The 17,942-nt window shown below is 35.4% G+C and overlaps 2 protein-coding genes and 1 pseudogene across 2 annotated transcripts; all 3 read left to right on the forward strand.

Moving 5' to 3' along the window:
- The first annotated feature begins 8,800 nt into the window (after positions 1–8,800).
- On the forward strand, positions 8,801–9,748 carry LOC122482776 (olfactory receptor 8J2-like). Its single transcript, XM_043579072.1, has one exon. The coding sequence runs from the start codon at positions 8,801–8,803 to the stop codon at positions 9,746–9,748; it is 948 nt and encodes a 315-aa protein (XP_043435007.1).
- A 54-nt stretch (positions 9,749–9,802) lies between these two features.
- LOC122484340 (olfactory receptor 8K3-like) lies at positions 9,803–10,968 on the forward strand. The gene is made up of 2 exons (XM_043582300.1): positions 9,803–9,824; positions 10,034–10,968. The coding sequence occupies exons 1-2, from the start codon at positions 9,803–9,805 to the stop codon at positions 10,966–10,968; spliced, it is 957 nt and encodes a 318-aa protein (XP_043438235.1).
- A 1,502-nt stretch (positions 10,969–12,470) lies between these two features.
- Positions 12,471–17,424, forward strand: LOC122484341 (annotated as a pseudogene).
- The last annotated feature ends 518 nt before the right edge of the window (positions 17,425–17,942 follow it).

Genomic DNA, 17,942 nt, shown 5'->3' on the forward strand with positions numbered 1-17,942 from the left:
ATAAATTTAGTGCTATTGTGTTGTCTGTAGAATTGGGTTTTTTGGTGAAGTTCTCTGGTTCTTTCCAGTCTTGGTTGCTTTTGGTTTTTTTTGTTTTGTTTTTTCTCCACTCAAAGAATCCCCCTTAAAGTTTCTTGCAGAGCTGGTCTAGTGGTCATGAACTCCTTTAATTTTGGTTTGTCTGGGAAACTCTTTATCTCTCCTTCTATTTGGAATGACAGACTTGCTAGATAAGGAATTCTTGGCTGCATGTTTTTCCAATTCAGCATGTTGAATATATCCTGCCACGCCTTTCCCACCTGGCAAGTTTCTGTGGATAGGTCTGCTGGGAGCCTAATATGTCTTCCCTGTTTGGTTAAGGACTTTTTTTTTCCCTTGATGCTTTTAACATCCTTTCCTGGTCTGTGTATTTTGTGATATGCCTTGGTGATGGTTGGTTTTTGTTAAATCTAATGGGAATTCTCTGGGCTTTTTGGATTTTGATGTCTGTGTCCTTCCCCATATTAGGAAAGCTATCCACTATGATTTGCTCACAAAAACCTTCTACCTCTTTTGTTCTTTCTTCATCTTCTGGGACTCCCATATTGGGATTTTATTCCTTTGTAAGTCACAGAGTTCTTCTCTAAGTCTGATATTGTGATCTTTTGCCTTTGTTTCCCTTTTTTTTCTGCTTCATTGTTTTCCATATTTTTATCTTCTATATTGCTGATTGACTGCTCTGTTTGACCCATCCTTGCCATCATGGCATCCATTTGAGACTGCATCTTGGTAATAGCATTTTTAATTTCTGCCTGACTAGGTTTTTTTCTTTTATCTCCATAGAAAGGGATTCTTTGGTGTCTTATACACTTTTTTAAGTCCCAGTTAGTATTCTTATTACTGTGGCTTTAAATTCTAGTTCAGAAATCTTACTTATATCTGTGTTGATTAAGCCCCTGGCTGTCATTTCTTCCTGTTCTTCCCTTTGTGGTGAATTCCTTCATTTTGTTATTCTGGAGGAAGAAAAAAACTGCCAAATTCTGTGGCTAAAGTTATACAGATTGTTGTGTTAATCCTCAGATCAACTTCCTAAGTTTTCTAAATGGATTGGTGATGATCTAGCTGTATTTCAGAGATGAGAAAAGCTCAGGGTTTCCATGCTGCTGTGCCATCTAACTCCATCAAGAGATATATTTTATAAAACCACTAACCTCCCCATTTTATGAATAAATCTAATAAAAATTATCTAAAATTTCAGTAATATGTATAAAAATTTAACAAGGCATTTAATCAATGAAAATGAATACCAAATATGTCCATGGAATGGATTTACTACTGCTATAACGAGTCCAGTGTCTTTGGATTGATTTATAATTTCAGTATAATTCCAACATAAATTTTTTTCTTCTTCCTTCTTTCACTTCCTGCTTCCTTCCTTCCTTCTATAGAATTCTGCGTCAATACCATTTTTTAAACCATTCATTCTTTTACTTCACCCTGCCATCCTCATTCTATTCTGATATTTTTTAATTAGTAGTTTATTAGGGACAATTGTATCTATTTTGATTTCATTATACTTATGCTTGTGTGTTTTATGCTATTCTCATAGTATGTAGGAGTTCTTTGTAGCCTTACTGTGCATAAAAAATTAAAATAACATCTCAGAATCTATAAACCTATATCTCTATATACATCTACGTATTTATAAAGTTGTCTGTGTGCTTTCGCTTTGCCATTATTCTGTTTCTTCTTTAAAGTAGACATAAAGTACGTAAAGTAGACATAAAATACATAAAGTATACATATTTTTTCTTTAAAGTAGAGGTTTCTTTTATCTAAAGGGAATATTTATAAAATTTTGTTATGTAAAATCAATTCCAGTGACCCCACTTTCTCCCAATTTTCTCAATCTCCTCATATTTTCCTAGATTCCTAAAATACAATATATGCCTAACCTGTTACAAACCACTTGGTGTATGTCAGTTATAATAAAAATGCAGCTGGGGTGGAGGAAATATTTTGGTTTCTGGTAAATACTTATTACATATTTTACAAAAGGTAGAAATAGGTTATCTTATCCTCTGCACTGTGAGCACAGAGCCTGAAGCAGGGTTTAAGCCAATGAACCATAAGATGATGACCTAGCTGAAATAAAGTTCAGACACTAAACCAACTGAGCTACCCAGGACCCCCGATTTTCTGTTTTTAATTTGATTTTATTCCTTTTGGTAGTTTTTGGATCTTACTTGTTGATCATGCTAGCCACAGTCAGGATGAGGGTAGGCACAAGCCTTTTTTTTTTTTTCCAAACGCAGGTCCAAACTGAGAATGGACCCAGTGTTCTACAGGAGTCTGATATTCATGTATGTTCAACCTGAGTCTAGTCACTCCTTTGACACTGATAAAGTGGTGTCCAAATTTTACACCACTGTTATCCCCCTGCTGAATCCCTCGATCCATAGCTTGAGGAAAAAGATGTAAAATATGCAGGACAAAGGATGTGGAAAAAACTATGCATACCTTTCCTTAATTTATTGTACTATGGGGTTCCTATGAATTAGATTATCAACATTAAACATCGTTATGTATTCTCTCAGAAGGAAAAGCAAGGATAAATGAGTCAACTTATATTTAGAGATTGACTTCTATGCACCAGCATACTTCTAAGTGAACTTGCAGAAAGAGACATTCAGTGTATAATACAAATTAATTGAAATACCTGCAAAATTCTAGTGTTTTGTTAATAAGTACATAAATATATAGTTAACCAGTAACAATGAATGGCAAAATTAAGATAAAATTTACCTGTGGCAAAGCAGATAACATGATATGATCAGGGCCAGGTTTAATAGAAAAATGAAAATAAAAGGTGATTCAATTTTATAATAAAAGTCATTTATGTGGTAAAAGTAAATAAAAAATTGACTAATGTGACTGTATAAAGTCAATTGTATTCCTATTTAATATTTATTATGAAACAAAAATATGTTTTAATTTAGAAATCACATAGTTACCTTGTTAATATTTTCAGAGCACTTAAAATTAGTAGAATCCCCAGAGTTAATTAATTTTGTGAGTTAGGCAATTTGCAAATATATACTAATGTGACTGCACCAAATTTAAAATGTTATAAAACAAAAGATGTCATAAAGAGATTGAATTTATTATTTTATTGCATATAAAAAGCAAAATTTATTATCAATAATACATATAAATTAAATTACACATGTATGTACCAATCACAGGATGAAGTAAACATAACCAATCCACTTATATAAATTTTAAAGCCATATACTTGTGATAATATTATAATTTATGTATCTAAAAATATAATAAGTTCTAGAGATTTGTTTTAAAACATTGTGCCCATGATCACCAGGACTGTGGTGTGTACTTAAATATTGGTCAAGATGTAGATCTTATATTAAGTTTTAAGTTTTTTGATCACAGTAAAAAGTAAATTAAAAAATTTGGAAAGAGAGAAAGAGGTCGTATAGCTGTTGCCTCCACACGGAGTGAAGAGAATGGAAAGGGAGACAATGGATTAGTACATATTCAAGGTATATGTAATTAAAGTATTACTTTAAAATAATGAATTATAGGACGCCTGGTTGGCTCAGTCAGCTAAGCATCTGACTCTCTATTTTGGCTCAGGTCATGATCTCATGTTTGGTAGGTTTGAGCCCCTACTTAGGCTCTACGCTGACAGCACAGAGCCTGCTTGATATTCTCTCTTTTTTTCTCTCTCTCTCTGCCCCTCCCTTGCCCATGTTCTTCTTCTCAAAATAAATAAATAAAATAAAATAAATTAAATTAAAATAAAATAAAATAATGAGTCATATAAGAAAAAAACTATAATTTAAGGTGAAGAATGGAACTATGGTGTCTATAATATAATTTCTTGCACATATATAAGTTTGTGTATGTATATGTATGTAGATGTGTGTATTTATGTTTCTTAAAAATACTTTGAAAGGAAATTTTGTGATTCAGAATGGTCCTTTCTTAGAATTTTATCTGCTTGACCAAAGTATGTTTATATATTGTACTCACAACTTAGGAAATGGACAATACCTCTTGTGTAATAAATAATAAGTGTGACTGACAGATCAAACTATAATATAATGCATTAGTAACAATGCAACATGTAAAAGTAAAAAAAATTTATATTTTACAACAATGTGGGAATGCTAAATAGATGGGGAGGTTGGCAGAGCTGATGAGGGAGTGAAAGTACCGTTAACTGAGCAGGGTACCGACTCTCTGTGGTCACATGACAGACAATTGACAAATGTCATTAGAGAGGAAGCACCAACACAACCCTCTTGTGGGTACTTGGACTCTGGAAAGACCCTCAAAGGTTGAAATTCATTATCATGAATAACTTCAGATGTATAAAAATCTTTGTTGTTTCCTCTTTATGGTCCAGAATTTGTCTGTTACTTCAGTAACTGTAGAGCTTAGAATATGCCAAGGTGAAGAAGGATCAGTGCATCCTGCCCTAAAGTAGCGAATATTCTAGAGAATGATCTGCAATTTGCAACTGTTTCTTCACCAAAGTGAAAATCACATTAGAGTATGCCACTAAAACAAACAAACAAAACAAACAAAAAACAAAAAAAAAAACCCAAACACCCTCATATTTTATTTCAGAATTCTAAGATGGATCTTATATTCACTCATTCACCTATTCATGATTCACTCCATAAGGGAGTAAGTCAGCAACACCTACTCTTTCCTGGGTATTATTTTAGAAGCTATTAATACAAAGGCAAACTATTTAGATATACCCTTTTCACTTAAAAGCTTACAGACTAGAAAATCCCACACAAACAGTAAAATAAAAATGTTATCAATATTTGACTACAGTATCTTACATGCATGAGGAGAGATCACAAGATTACATGAAAAATGAAGTTTCCATCAGTTATTTTTAATCTAAAACCAGCAGTAGGATCAGGTATATGATGGGGTGCCTTATAAAGTTCAATAAAACAATTGATATTCAGTCTTTGCAATGATGCACGTTTTGAATGCATGCTGTTTATCATCTGGTTTTATGGCAAATACATCAGGGTTGTTCCTGACACCAGAATGGAGGCTTTGCACTCTGTTCCATTCTGAACATTCACAGTAAAATGCAACACTGGGGCCAGAATCCTGTGCTTTCTAACTGTTGGATTTTCTCCACCCCACAGCCAACAGCCATACTTCCAACCGATACAGGGGACAATTCAAAACAAATAAACACACCAAGGGTGGAATCATTGCATGTGATTGTTAATCAGTATGATAACCCACCTGTGTTCCTAGGCTAACCCCACATTTTCACTCTGAGGGTGCAATTGTGTGGAGCCTTGGGTACTTGGTCTTTCTTTCCCTGAGGAGTCACTTCACTTGGGAATTCCTGTGTTCAAGCGTGGGGACTGGAGCCATAAACAAGCTTATTTACTGTGCGGGCCTTCAGGGACTTCAGACACTTGTAACACTCTTCAAAGCACCTCCTGCGGAACCTTAGAAGTGGGTCTCAGCAGATCTCTGCACACAGGTAGGTTCAGCCTAACAATTTACGTAGTGCTCACTCTGGATGTGAAGACCAAGTATCTTGGGAGCTTTACTAATTCCAATCAGACCTGGGACTGAAGTGATACCTGCTCTACTCTCTTTTCCTGAAGACTAATCTCTGCCCACTGATGGCCAAGTGGAAGGGACAGGGAAATGACTCAAACAATGGTATCCAGAATCTCTGTTGATAAATTGGACCGTGTGAGCATTTGTACAGAATAAACAGTAGTCATTATGAGGACTGTATTTCACCTTAGGTGACAGAGGAGTGCTTTCTGCCTTACAACTGGTAGAATTAATGTACTAGAAGGAACTCTACACCACTTAGGAAACTTCTTAAGTGTCTTTGAAAGATAATTTTTTTTTCCCCTCTGAGAAAGACCTCCTACATTGCTTAGCATCAAGAAACACAAGTTTGTCCCCTTCATGATTTTCACATCTCCCAGGGTGACAAACCCCGTGAAGGAAAGATTCCCTAATGTCAACAGGGGTTACTGATGTTGTTACCGATGTTGTTACTGAGCCCTGAGAGCTCATAAGAAGACATGGTGTATCCCTAACATGGTCCATGTTTAAATAATTTTAAGACAAATTTCTATAGTGAGAAAACAATGGAATATATTCCGAAATCACTTCAGTAGCTATTTAAAAACTAATATGGAATAATGTTTCTCAGACCAATTTTACCATAAAGTGATGAACATCAAGTATATTTTGAAAGCTTTATTTTTTCCCTGAGAATTTATTGTTTGGATAAAACTATAAAATATCTCTTTTCAGAAACATACTTGAAAAGAACTGTATGTATTATTGTGGCATGTACTTACCAAAATAAAAAGCAACCCTAGCTTTGCCATTAGTTAATATTTCAGTAGAAAATAAAATTAATAGGTAAAGGTATATGCAAATAAATCCTTTTCAAAAGCTGACTGCACAGGTTCATAGTACCCAATCTGTAATTCCTGTTGTTGATTTTTTTTTTTACTTTTGTGAAATAAGGATATATTTATTGAGTATATTACATCTCAGACTGAAACATTAACTGAAATGCTTTATTCAGAAAATGACTTTTTCTAAAGTGAGCCCTGCTACAATGATTTTTTAAATCATAAACTTACCTGTGAATTTCTTTTTGAATTCAATGGTAGGAGAAAAGAGATATGGGATATCCAGTGCAACAGAGTTGGATAAGCTCATCGGACATATATTTGATATATGATAAAATTAACACCACAGTATTAAAAGAGAATCAGTTTGTGGGAGAACGCAACCTGATTTGTTTGTTAAATAATTAGCTAGATAGCACATGTCCCAGTTGTTTGGATATGCAAGATTATAATTCATTTGCTATTCCTAATCCTATTTCAACTATGAACTCCTCAGTGAGGGTGAATGAGTTACTGGGATTCAAACACGCATCCACATCAGAAACTTGTTCAAAACAGGGATTCCTGGGTGGCTCAGTTGGTTGGACATCTAACTCTTGATTTCGACTGAGGTCATGATCTCAAGGTTCATGATTTTGAATTCTGCATCAGGCAGTGTACTGATGGCATACAGCCTGCTTGGGATTCTCTCTCTCCCTCTCAGTGTCCCTGTCCTGATCATGCTCTCTAAAAAAGAAAAAAAAAAAGAAAGAAGAAAGAAAGAAAGAAAGGGAAGGGAAGGGAAGGAAAGGAAAAGGAAAGAAAAGAAAAGAAAAGAAAAGAAAAAAGAAAAGAAAAGAAAAGAAAAGAAAAGAAAAGAAAGAAAATTGTTCAAAACATACTAGTAACAATAAATGTGGTACCAATTCTTTGCATTCTTTGTTATCAGGCTCTGTACTATCTCATGTTTGTGTATTATCCCATAGTTTCACACAACACAAGCATATAAACACTTGATAAAAATCACACAACTAGTAATTGGTGGGGTAATATCCAACCAATGAAGTAACCAAAAAAGCAAACAAAACACGTAAAGCAAAACTCTAAAACCACAGCATTAATCAACATTCTACACAGACTCTTTGCATGACTTAATCTCATTGAGCTTCAAGTATCTCATCAGACATAGAATTAATTACATCCATCTGGTAGGACACTCCTGCAGAATAATGAGATCGCTATTTTGAAATGGGTAGCATAGCCCTGGGCTCAGAGCATACGACATATTGAATAATGTTAACACACCTCTCCACACATTTCTCTGTACAGGTAAAACAAAGTGATAAACGTTGAGCAAATAAAATCTATAAGTAATATTTTAAGACGTCAAAACAGGTTTTAAAAAATTCAGAGGAAAGTGGTATAAGCTAGAAAAAAAGAAATGGCAGTCAGAACACAATATATTAGAGAAGCGTCTGAGCAGATAGTAGTTAGAGTGATAGAAAGGACTAGTTCATTTGGCAGAAGAAAGAAAATGTGATTAAGTTCAAAAATCAGTTTCTGAATGACACCAAGAAGGAACGCTACTGAGGTGCAGTGCGTTGGTGAGGTGCAGCGTGGTGTGATAGAAACTGATAAGGAAAATCCCAGCAGACTCAAAATTTTTCCCACAGAAATATTGACATTCCCAAGAATGATGATCAGGAATGGGCTGAAAAGAAAGCCAGTGGCAGCTAAGGAAAAAATAACTGAAAGTCACTGAAAGTGATCCCGGCTCATCAACTTTTTTTGTTTGTGTATTTATGTACTTTGAGACAGAGAGAAAGGGAGGGAGGTAGAGAGAGCGAGAGAATCCCAAGCAGGCTCTGGGCTATCAGCGCAAAGCTCCATGCGGGACTCGATCTCACACACGGTAAGGTCATGACTTGAGTCGAAATCAGGAATTGGACACTTAACCGACTGAGCCACCCAGATGCCTAACTTCTTCTATGTACCTATCTTTTATCATTGAAAACATACAAAAAGGCATGTGTGTGCATGTTTAAATATTTATATGCATGCAATATGATAATTAATGTTTAAATATGCATATAAATATTCATACACATGATATAGTAGATTAATGTATACTTAGCTAAATTAAATTATATCTAACATGGAATGGGAAAAAATGAATAGCCTGGTACAACAGTTTTAACAATCTGAAATTGGTTACTGGAGAGTTTGTATTTTTGAATTTTGTTCAAACATTGTGAGAAATACAATTAAAATTTAACACTTTTGATTACTAACAAAAATGATCTAATTTAAATGAAATAGTTTACAATAAATTTTACCATCTATTAATCCACTTCCATTTTATCCATTAAAAGATGAAAGCCACCGAATACATGGCCTCAGGGAATCTCACTCCGGTGACCGAGTTCATTCTCATGGGAGTCTCAGACCGCCCAGAGCTCCAGATTCCACTCTTCTTTGTTTTCCTGGTGATCTATGGGTTGACCGTGGCAGGGAACCTGGGCATCATCACCCTCACCAGTGTTGACTCTCAGCTTCAAACCCCCATGTACTTCTTCCTCAAGCACTTGGCTATCATCAATCTTGGTGATTCTACTGTCATTGCCCCGAAAATGCTGGTTAACTTCTTGGTTTCAAAGAAGACCATATCCTACTATGGATGTGCAGCCCAACTGGGTGGGTTCTTAGTCTTTATTGTGGCTGAGACTTTCATGCTAGCTGTAATGGCCTATGACCGCTATGTGGCTATTTGCTACCCCCTGCTCTACATGGTGATGGTATCTCCACAGATCTGTCTGCTGCTGGTATCCCTCACATACCTCTACAGTCTGACCACAGCACTGACTGTCACCTCCTGTGTGTTCTCTGTGTCATACTGCTCTTCTAATGTAATCAACCATTTTTACTGTGATAATGTCCCCTTGTTGACATTGTCCTGTTCCAATACCCATATTCCAGAAACAGTAGTGTTTACCTCTGCAGGGATCAATTTGCTTTTCTCTATGATAATTGTTCTAATATCCTACTTCAACATCATCTTTGCCATTTTGAGGATACGTTCCTCAGAGGGTCGACAAAAAGCCTTTTCCACCTGTGCCTCCCACATGATGGCTGTCACTGTGTTCTACGGGACCCTTCTCTTCATGTATTTGCAACCAAGGAGCAACCACTCATTGGATACTGATAAAATGGCCTCTGTCTTCTACACCCTGGTGATACCCATGCTGAATCCCCTCATTTACAGCCTAAGGAACAAGGATGTGAAGGATACATTGAAGAGATTCCTAAATAAACCATACCAGTCTTTCAAATTCATGTAAATAAGAATTACAATTGTCTCTATTTGAGGGTTTTCATTTTCTCCTGAAAAGCTAATGTCTGCTAAGTGCCAAGGAAGTAATAGTTTAAAACTCCATAAATTTCTAAGGGAAAATCGTAACCAATTTCTATTCCAACCTCAAATAACCAACTTTTCCTAATACAAATATGTATTAGTTACCAAAAAAAAAGTACACATATTTAAGTTGTAAACAGTGATTTCAATATAAACACATTTTATAGTGCAACATAAGTTGGCTACTGGGTTTTTATAATTTCTTTTCAAGAGAACTCAAAACTCTATGAGCTACAGACTCCATTATTTGGACTACTCCTCACTGCTTATGTGATCGCAGTAGTGAATAACCTGGGTTTGATCATCCCCACCAAGATAGACTCTAGGCTACAAACACCCATGTACTTCTTCCTCAGACACCTGGATTTCACTGATCTTGGTTATTCAACAGCTGTGGGACCCAAAAGGCTGGTAAATTTTGCTGTAGATCAACATACAATCTCCTTTAATGGGTGTGCCACCCAACTCACTTTTTTCAATATTTTTATCATTAGTGAAATTTTCACTCTGCAGACAATGGCCTGTGACTGCTATGTGGCCATTTGTAACCCTCTGCTCTACACAGCTGTTATGTCACAAAGATTATGTCAGGTGCCGGAGGCAATACCTTACCTCTATAGTGTCTCTTTGTCTTTGCTGACCATCATGAAAATGTTCCTTTCATCATTTGGTGACTGTAATGTCATCAGGCATTTCCACTGGGACAGTCTACCATTGATAGCTTTACTCTGTTCAGGCACCGATGAAATTAGATTGATAATTCTGATCTTTTCTGCTTTTAATTTGGTGTCATCTCTTCTCACAGTCCTGGTGTCCTACATTCTAATCTCTGTTGCCATCTTCAGGATGAACTCTGCAGAAGGCAGGCACAAGGCTTTCTCCACCTGTGGATCCCATCTGGCAGTGATTGCCTTATTCTATGGCACTCTATTCTTTATGTATGTGCAGCCGAAATCTACTCATTCCTTTGATACTGATAATATGGCCGCCTTATTTTACACGTTGGTTATACCCATGCTGAATCCAATGATCTACAGCTTGAGGAACAAAGAGGTGAAAAATGCCCTACGAAGAACTTGGAGAAAGTGTGCAAACATAAGCATACCTCAGAGATATTATGGGTTTGGTTCCAGTCCACCACAATGAAGCAAATTTCACAATAAACCAAATTAAATGAATTTTTGGTTGTCCAATACGTATAAAAGTTATGTTGACCCTGTATTATAGTCTGTTAAGTGTTCTTTAGCATTAGAGGTAATCATACAATGTGTATATTTTAATTAAAACAACACTGCATTGCTTAAAAATGCTGTCATCTGAGCATTCAGAGTCATAATATTTAGCTCACAGAGGGTCTTGCTTCCATCTTGATGGCTGCTTAGTGGTCAGGGTGGTGGTTTCCGAAGGTTAGGGTGACTGTGGTATTTTCTGTTTTTTTTTATTAAAAAAATGTTAAATGTTTATTTATTTTTGAAAGAGAGAGAGAGACAGAGCACAAGCATGGAGAGGCAAATTGAGAGGGAAAGAGGGAGACACAGAATCCAAAACAGGCTCCAGGCTCTGAGCTGTCAGCACAGAGCCTGACGCAGGGCTCGAACTCTGGACAGAAAGATCATGACCTGAGCTGAGGTTGGACGCCCAACCAACTAAGCTACCTAGGTGCCCAACTGTGGTAATTTCTTAAAATAAATCAACGATGAAGTTTGTTGCATTTATTAACTCTTCCTTTCATGAATAATTTCTCTATAGCATGTGATGCTGTTTGATAGAACTTACCCACAGTGGAACTTCTTTTCAAAATGGAGTCAATCTTCTCGAACCCTGTTGCTGCTCTATCACCCATGTATATGTAATATTCTAAATCCACTGTTGCCAGTTCAACAACCTCACAACATCTTCACCAGGAGTAGATTCCATGTGAAGAAATCACTTTCTTGGTTCGTGCATAAGAAGCAATTCTTCATCCATTAAAGTTTTATCATGATATTTAAGCCATTCATTCACATCTTTAGGCTCCACTTCTGATTCTAGTTCTCTTGCTGTTTCTCCCACATCTGAAATTACTTCTTCCACTGAAGAATTGAGCTTCCAATTTGTTTAAAACATACACAGACCCATACACACACACACATAACAAATATATAATGCTAAGTATAATCAAGTGAAGCAGAATAAAAGAAGTATGCCTGTGTTTTATTTAAAATTCACAGTAAGATATGCTAACAATAAATGATGTGTTATCCAATGTATACTATAATTAACATTCTGCAACCTGTACTATTGCTTGAAGGGATGGGCAGATTTCTGTTAAATTATGATTTGTGAACATGTGCATGCTTAACAAAGTATAAATAAAAGCACTGTTTTTTTTTAAGTTGCGTAATTGTGTACAATACGAATTCAAAAGAACTTCAAGGTGAAACATTAAAAATAACAACTAAATTTTGCAAGGTTGGTATATATAAGGTCTCCATATAAGAGATCAATTTTTTTGCTAGAAACTAGCAAAAGACTTGTAAAAATGAAATTTTATACTATTAATTACACCTGAAAAGAAAATCTGTATCCAAGGAAAAATCTATAAGCAATTTGCATGATTTGTTGTCAGAAACTACAAAGACATTACTGAGTTATTAAAGGAAACATAGATGTCGGAGTATGTCATGTCGTTTGGTTGGAAGAAGTAAATGCTGTGATGAGATCAGTTCTCCCTAAATTATCCTATAGATGTAACACAGTAACAATCCAATCACAGTCGGTATTTAAATATTTAAGTTAATATCAAAATGTATATGGAAATGCAAAAGCTTTAATAACCAGGGTAATACCCAAGAAGAAGAATTTAATGATGGGTATAAATTCCTTTAACAAAACTAGACTATTTTTTAATGTTTATTTATTTCTTTTGAAAGAAAGAGATAGACAGTGAACCCACGTGCACGAGTTGGAGAGGGGCAGAGAGAGAGGATCCCAAGCAGGCTCCCTGCTGTTAGTGCAGAGGTGGACACAGGGCTTCTTCTCACCAGCAGAACCATGAGATTATGACCTGAGCTGAAATAAGGAGTCAGCTGTTTAACAGACTGAGCCACCCAGGTGCCCCAAAACCACAACGTTTCTTGAACAAAAGGAAAATATCTCCATGAGTTGGAATAAGCAAAGAAAGCCAGGGAGGTGAACAATGAATGGACATAATATCAGGTGAAAGACACTAGGCTCTCCCAAAATCACACTGGCATATGCAAATATAAATGAGATTGAACTGTACTCATTTGGCACTTTATAGAAGTGACCCATTTTGGTTTAGAATGTTTGATGCAGTTGAGGAGTACTGCATGTAGGCAAGAATGCAAGGCTGATTTCACACGTGAAAGCCCATTACTTAAATCCATAAATCAACATTCTTATTAGTTAAAAGAAAACAAATAGGTTTCTGATAAAATTCAACAGCAACTTGTAATAAACTGACAAGCTGAGTAGAATAGAAGAAATCAGTGTTATAAATGATATCTATAAAAATCTTACATATGGGGGAATAAATAGATTGAACACAGAGGTATTGAAGTTAGCGAAAATACTTCTATAGTATTATAATCATGGACACATATTATTGCATTTAAAACATACAGAAAACTTGTAAAACGGAAACATTGAACACTTACCTTCTGAAATTGACCCTAAGACTAAGAGACCCGGACTCATCATGTACATTCAATATGTATTGGACATTGGTAGCTGGTTCACCATAATAGAAAATAAAAAGTATAAAGATAGGAAACCACATACTGTCATTAAAAACTTTTTTGGGGGTAAATGTTATGATTAACTACATAGAAAAAATCTATAAATAATTTATTAAAAATAATCAGTGAATTTAGTAAATTTGCTGGATACAAAACAAATTTAGAAAAATCAACTTTATTTCTACATCCCACCCATAACAATTAGAAAATAAAATTGAAGGAGCGATAACGTTTATAAAACAAAATAAATCCCTAATTTATTAAAATCCAATACAAATATATGAGTCATCATTAATAATATGTATAAAAATTTAACATGGAATAATCAATGAAAGTTTAACCCAAATATGTCCATGGAATAGAAGATTTACTATTGTAACAACGTCCAATATCTTTAGATTGATCTATAGTTTCAATATAATTCCAACATACCTTATTTTCCTCCTCCTTCTTTCCCTTCCTGATTTCTTCCTTCTTCTATAGAATTCTGCAATGATAATTTTTTTAAACCATTTATTCTTTTACTTTAGCCTGCCATCCTCAGTTTATTCTGATGTTTTTAATTAGTAGTTTATTAGGGGTATTTATATATATTTTTATTTCATTATACTTATGCTTGTGCATGTTATAGGCTATTCTCATAGTATGTAGTTCTTTGTGGCCTTAATGTGAAGAAAAACTTAAAATATCATTCCAGAATCTATAAACCTGTATCTATATATACATCTATCTATCTATAAGCTTGTCTGCATCATTTACCTTGACAGTAGTCTGTTGAATAATATAGTAAGCATAAGACACATTTTTTTCTTTAAAAAAAAATGATCCCTTTATCCAAAGGGAATTTTTATACAATTTTATTATATAAAACAAATTCCAGTAACCTCACTTTCTCCCAGTTTTCTCAATCTCCTCATATTTTTCCTAGATTCCTACAATCAATATATGTCTGATGTGTTACAAACAACTTGGTGTATGTCAGTTGTAATGAAAATGCACGTGGGGGGGGAGGAAATGTTTTGGTTTTAGGTAAATTTTTATTACATATTGTATGTAAAGTAGAAACAACTTATCCAAAAGAACAGCACAGTGATGGTCCAATCTTAGTCATGGAGTTGGGATGTGACAGGGTGAGGGGACTGGGGACAATTAGCTGGATAACATACTACTTGACTTGATAACAAACTATTCATCATCATAACCCTGAAAAGAAGCTGCACAAAAAGTATTTATATGTGCATATTTAGAGATAATCTGTTTCAGACAACATACTATCGCCTCTGAAAAAAAACACACGAAAAACCCCACTATGTATATGATATTTGAAAGCTATTTCCAGGTACCATAAACACATTGAACCAATTCTCATTTCATTTGTCTTTCCCAGCAGTCTTGCAAAAAAAATGATTTTGCTGATATGGAAACAGGGAATAAGATAATTTATATCATTTGCTCAAAGTATTCCTTTGCATAGACCACCATTTTAAGTATAGCAGAGACCCCATCTACTTATGTATATTTCTTGGGATAATTCTCTAAATAAAGTCAAATAATCTCTACTATGATTTGTTAAAGTTTCCTACTTACATACTTCTGTCATATGTCAGTCAAGTGTATTAATTGTTTCATCCTGTACCACGTGTAGGCATAAGGGTCTAACAGAACTATGCTTTACAACAGTGGTTTTAGATGTTTCCATGGATGATTGGCACTTAGGTTTTAAATTTTTTGTACATAACTAATATATTATATCATGTGAATGTAATTTGGTAAATGTAATTATGTAATCATCATTGTATAAACAACAAACAGAAAAATTTGATAACCACCTATACATCTATGGTTTTTACCATTTTTTAAAATGTTTGATGCCTTTATCTATCTATCTATCTATCTATCCACTTAATCATCTATCTACCTATCATCTATCCATCTATCTATCTGTCTATGCAGTTTTTCAGCCTTGGCCCCATTGGCATTTTGAGTTGTTTAATTCTTTGTCAGGTAGGAGACAGCCCTAATATAGTAGGATTATTAGCAGCATCACTGGACGCTGCCCATAATATGCCAGTAGCATTCCTCCTCAAGTTATGACAACCAAAACACTTCAAAACAGTGTCAACTGTTCTTTGGAAGACAAATATCCCAGTGTAATACTGCTGAAACACTGATCTATCTCTATCTCTGGCCCAATCTTTCATTCTTCCTTACTTTCTTCCTCTCTCTCTCTCTCTCTCTCTCTCTCTGTGTGTGTCTTTATAACAATATAAATTATTATATATGTTTTGTTGTGGGTTGGGGGTTTATTTTAAGATATCCTGAATTTGAAATTTGGATTTATCTTATTTATATTAGTTTTTCTATGCTACAACACTAACACACGGATGATATAACAAGGAAGCTGTTTATTATGCAGATTATCTATTCGGAATAGGTTTTCCGATAAACCTAGATTAAAAAAACATTGGGGTGCCTGGGTGGCTCAGTCGGTTAAGTGTCTGACTCTCGATTTTGGCTCAGGTCATGATCTCCCCGTCTGCGAGTTCGAGCCCCAGGTCGGGCTCTGTGCTGACAGCTCAGAGCCTGGAGCCTGCTTAGGATTCTGTGTCTCCGTCTCTCTCTGCATCTCCCCCATTCAAATTTTGTTTCTCTCTGTCTCTCAAAATTAATAAGTAATAAAAACATTTAAAAAAACACAAACAGTGCTGAACAAATTCATTCTCATGGGAATCACAAACCATCCTGAGCCGCAGCCTCCATTGTTTGGGCTCTTCCTCATCTACCCAGTCTCAGTGATGGGCAATCGGGTATGATCATCCTCACAAAGATGGACTCTAGGCTGTAAACACTCATGTACTTCTTCCTCAAACACTTGGCTCTCATTGATCTGAGGTATTCAACAATTTTAGGACCAAAAGTGTTAATAAGTTTTATCATGGAAGCAAACACAATCTCTGATTATTTGTGCACCACACCGGTAGCTTTCTACATTATCCTCATTGTTAGTGAACTTTTCATTCTATTGGCTACACCCTATGGTAGCTACATGGCCATGTGGCCATCTGTAACCCTCTGCCCTATCCAGTCCTCATGTCACAAAGGGTGTGTCAGGTCCTGGTGGCCATCCCCTATCTCTACAGCACATTTGTTTCTCTTCTATTTACTATAAACATTTTTAGTTTATCCTTTTGCGACTATAGTATCATCAATCATTTCTACTGTGACAGTCCTTTCTTGTTATCTTTCCTCTGCTCAAATAGGCATGATTGAGTTGATGATTTTGATTTTGTCAGTTCTTATTTATTTTTTTTAAATGTCTACTTAATTATTTTCAGAGAAAGAGCAAGCAAGGGAGGGGCGGAGAAAGGGAAAGAGGGAGAGAGAGAATCCCAAGCAGGCTCTGTGTGAACAACCTGTTGCAGGGCTTGATCCCATGAACTGTGAGATCATGACGGCGAGATACCTTGGACCGTGAAATCAAGAGTTGATGCCTAAGCGACTGAGCCACCCCGGCACCTTGATTTTCTCCGTTTTTAATTTGATTTTAGTCCTTTTGATAGTTCTCGCATCTTACCTGTTGAGTCTGCTACACACGGTCAGGACGGACTCAGCTGAGGGCAGGCACAAGCCTTTTTGCACCGGTGGGTCCCACCTGACAGTGGGCACGGAGTCTTATGGGACTTTAATATTTATGTATGTGGAACCTAAGCCCAATCATTCCTTTGACACTGATAAAGTGGTGCATATATTTTACACCTTCATTATCCCCATGCTGAATCCCTTGATCTATAGCTTGAGGAACAAAAATGTAAACTATGCAGGACAAAGGATGTGGAAAAAAACTATGCATACCTTCCCTTAACTTATTGCACTGTGTGGTTCCTATGAATAACATTATAAACATTAAACATTGTTATGTGTTCCTTCAGAGGGAAAAGCAAGGATAAATGAGTCAACGTATATTTAGAGATTGACCTCTATGTATAAGTCATACTTCCAAGTGCACTTGCAGAAAAAGACATTCAGTATACAATATAAATTAAATACCTTCGAAATTCTAGTGTTTTGTTAATAAGTACATAAGTATATAGTTAACCAATAACAAGCTACGTATGAATGACAAAGTGCAGATAAAATTTACCTGTGGCAAAGCAGATAATGTGATATGATCAGGGCCAAGATTAATAGAAAAATGAAGGGGTATCAAAGAAGATTCAATTTTATAAGAAAAGGCATTTTTGTGATAAAAGTAAATAAAATGACTGTGACTATGTAAAGTCAATTGTATTCCTATTTAATATTTATTATGAACAGCAAATATGTTTTAATTTAGGAAAACACATAGTTACATTGCTAATATTTTCAGAGCGTTTAAAATTA

Source organism: Prionailurus bengalensis, chromosome D1 (assembly GCF_016509475.1).
Source record: "Prionailurus bengalensis isolate Pbe53 chromosome D1, Fcat_Pben_1.1_paternal_pri, whole genome shotgun sequence".
Classification (NCBI taxonomy): Eukaryota; Metazoa; Chordata; class Mammalia; order Carnivora; family Felidae; genus Prionailurus; species Prionailurus bengalensis.

Excerpts from the sequence above, each read along its gene's own strand:
- LOC122482776 (XM_043579072.1), top strand. The coding sequence starts at position 8,801 with ATGGCCTCAGGGAATCTCACTCCGGTGACCGAGTTCATTCTCATGGGA.
- LOC122484340 (XM_043582300.1), top strand. The coding sequence starts at position 9,803 with ATGTCTGCTAAGTGCCAAGGAA. Across the intron at positions 9,825-10,033 it reads GTCTGCTAAGTGCCAAGGAA|AGAACTCAAAACTCTATGAG; the intron begins GTAATAGTTTAA and ends TTTCTTTTCAAG.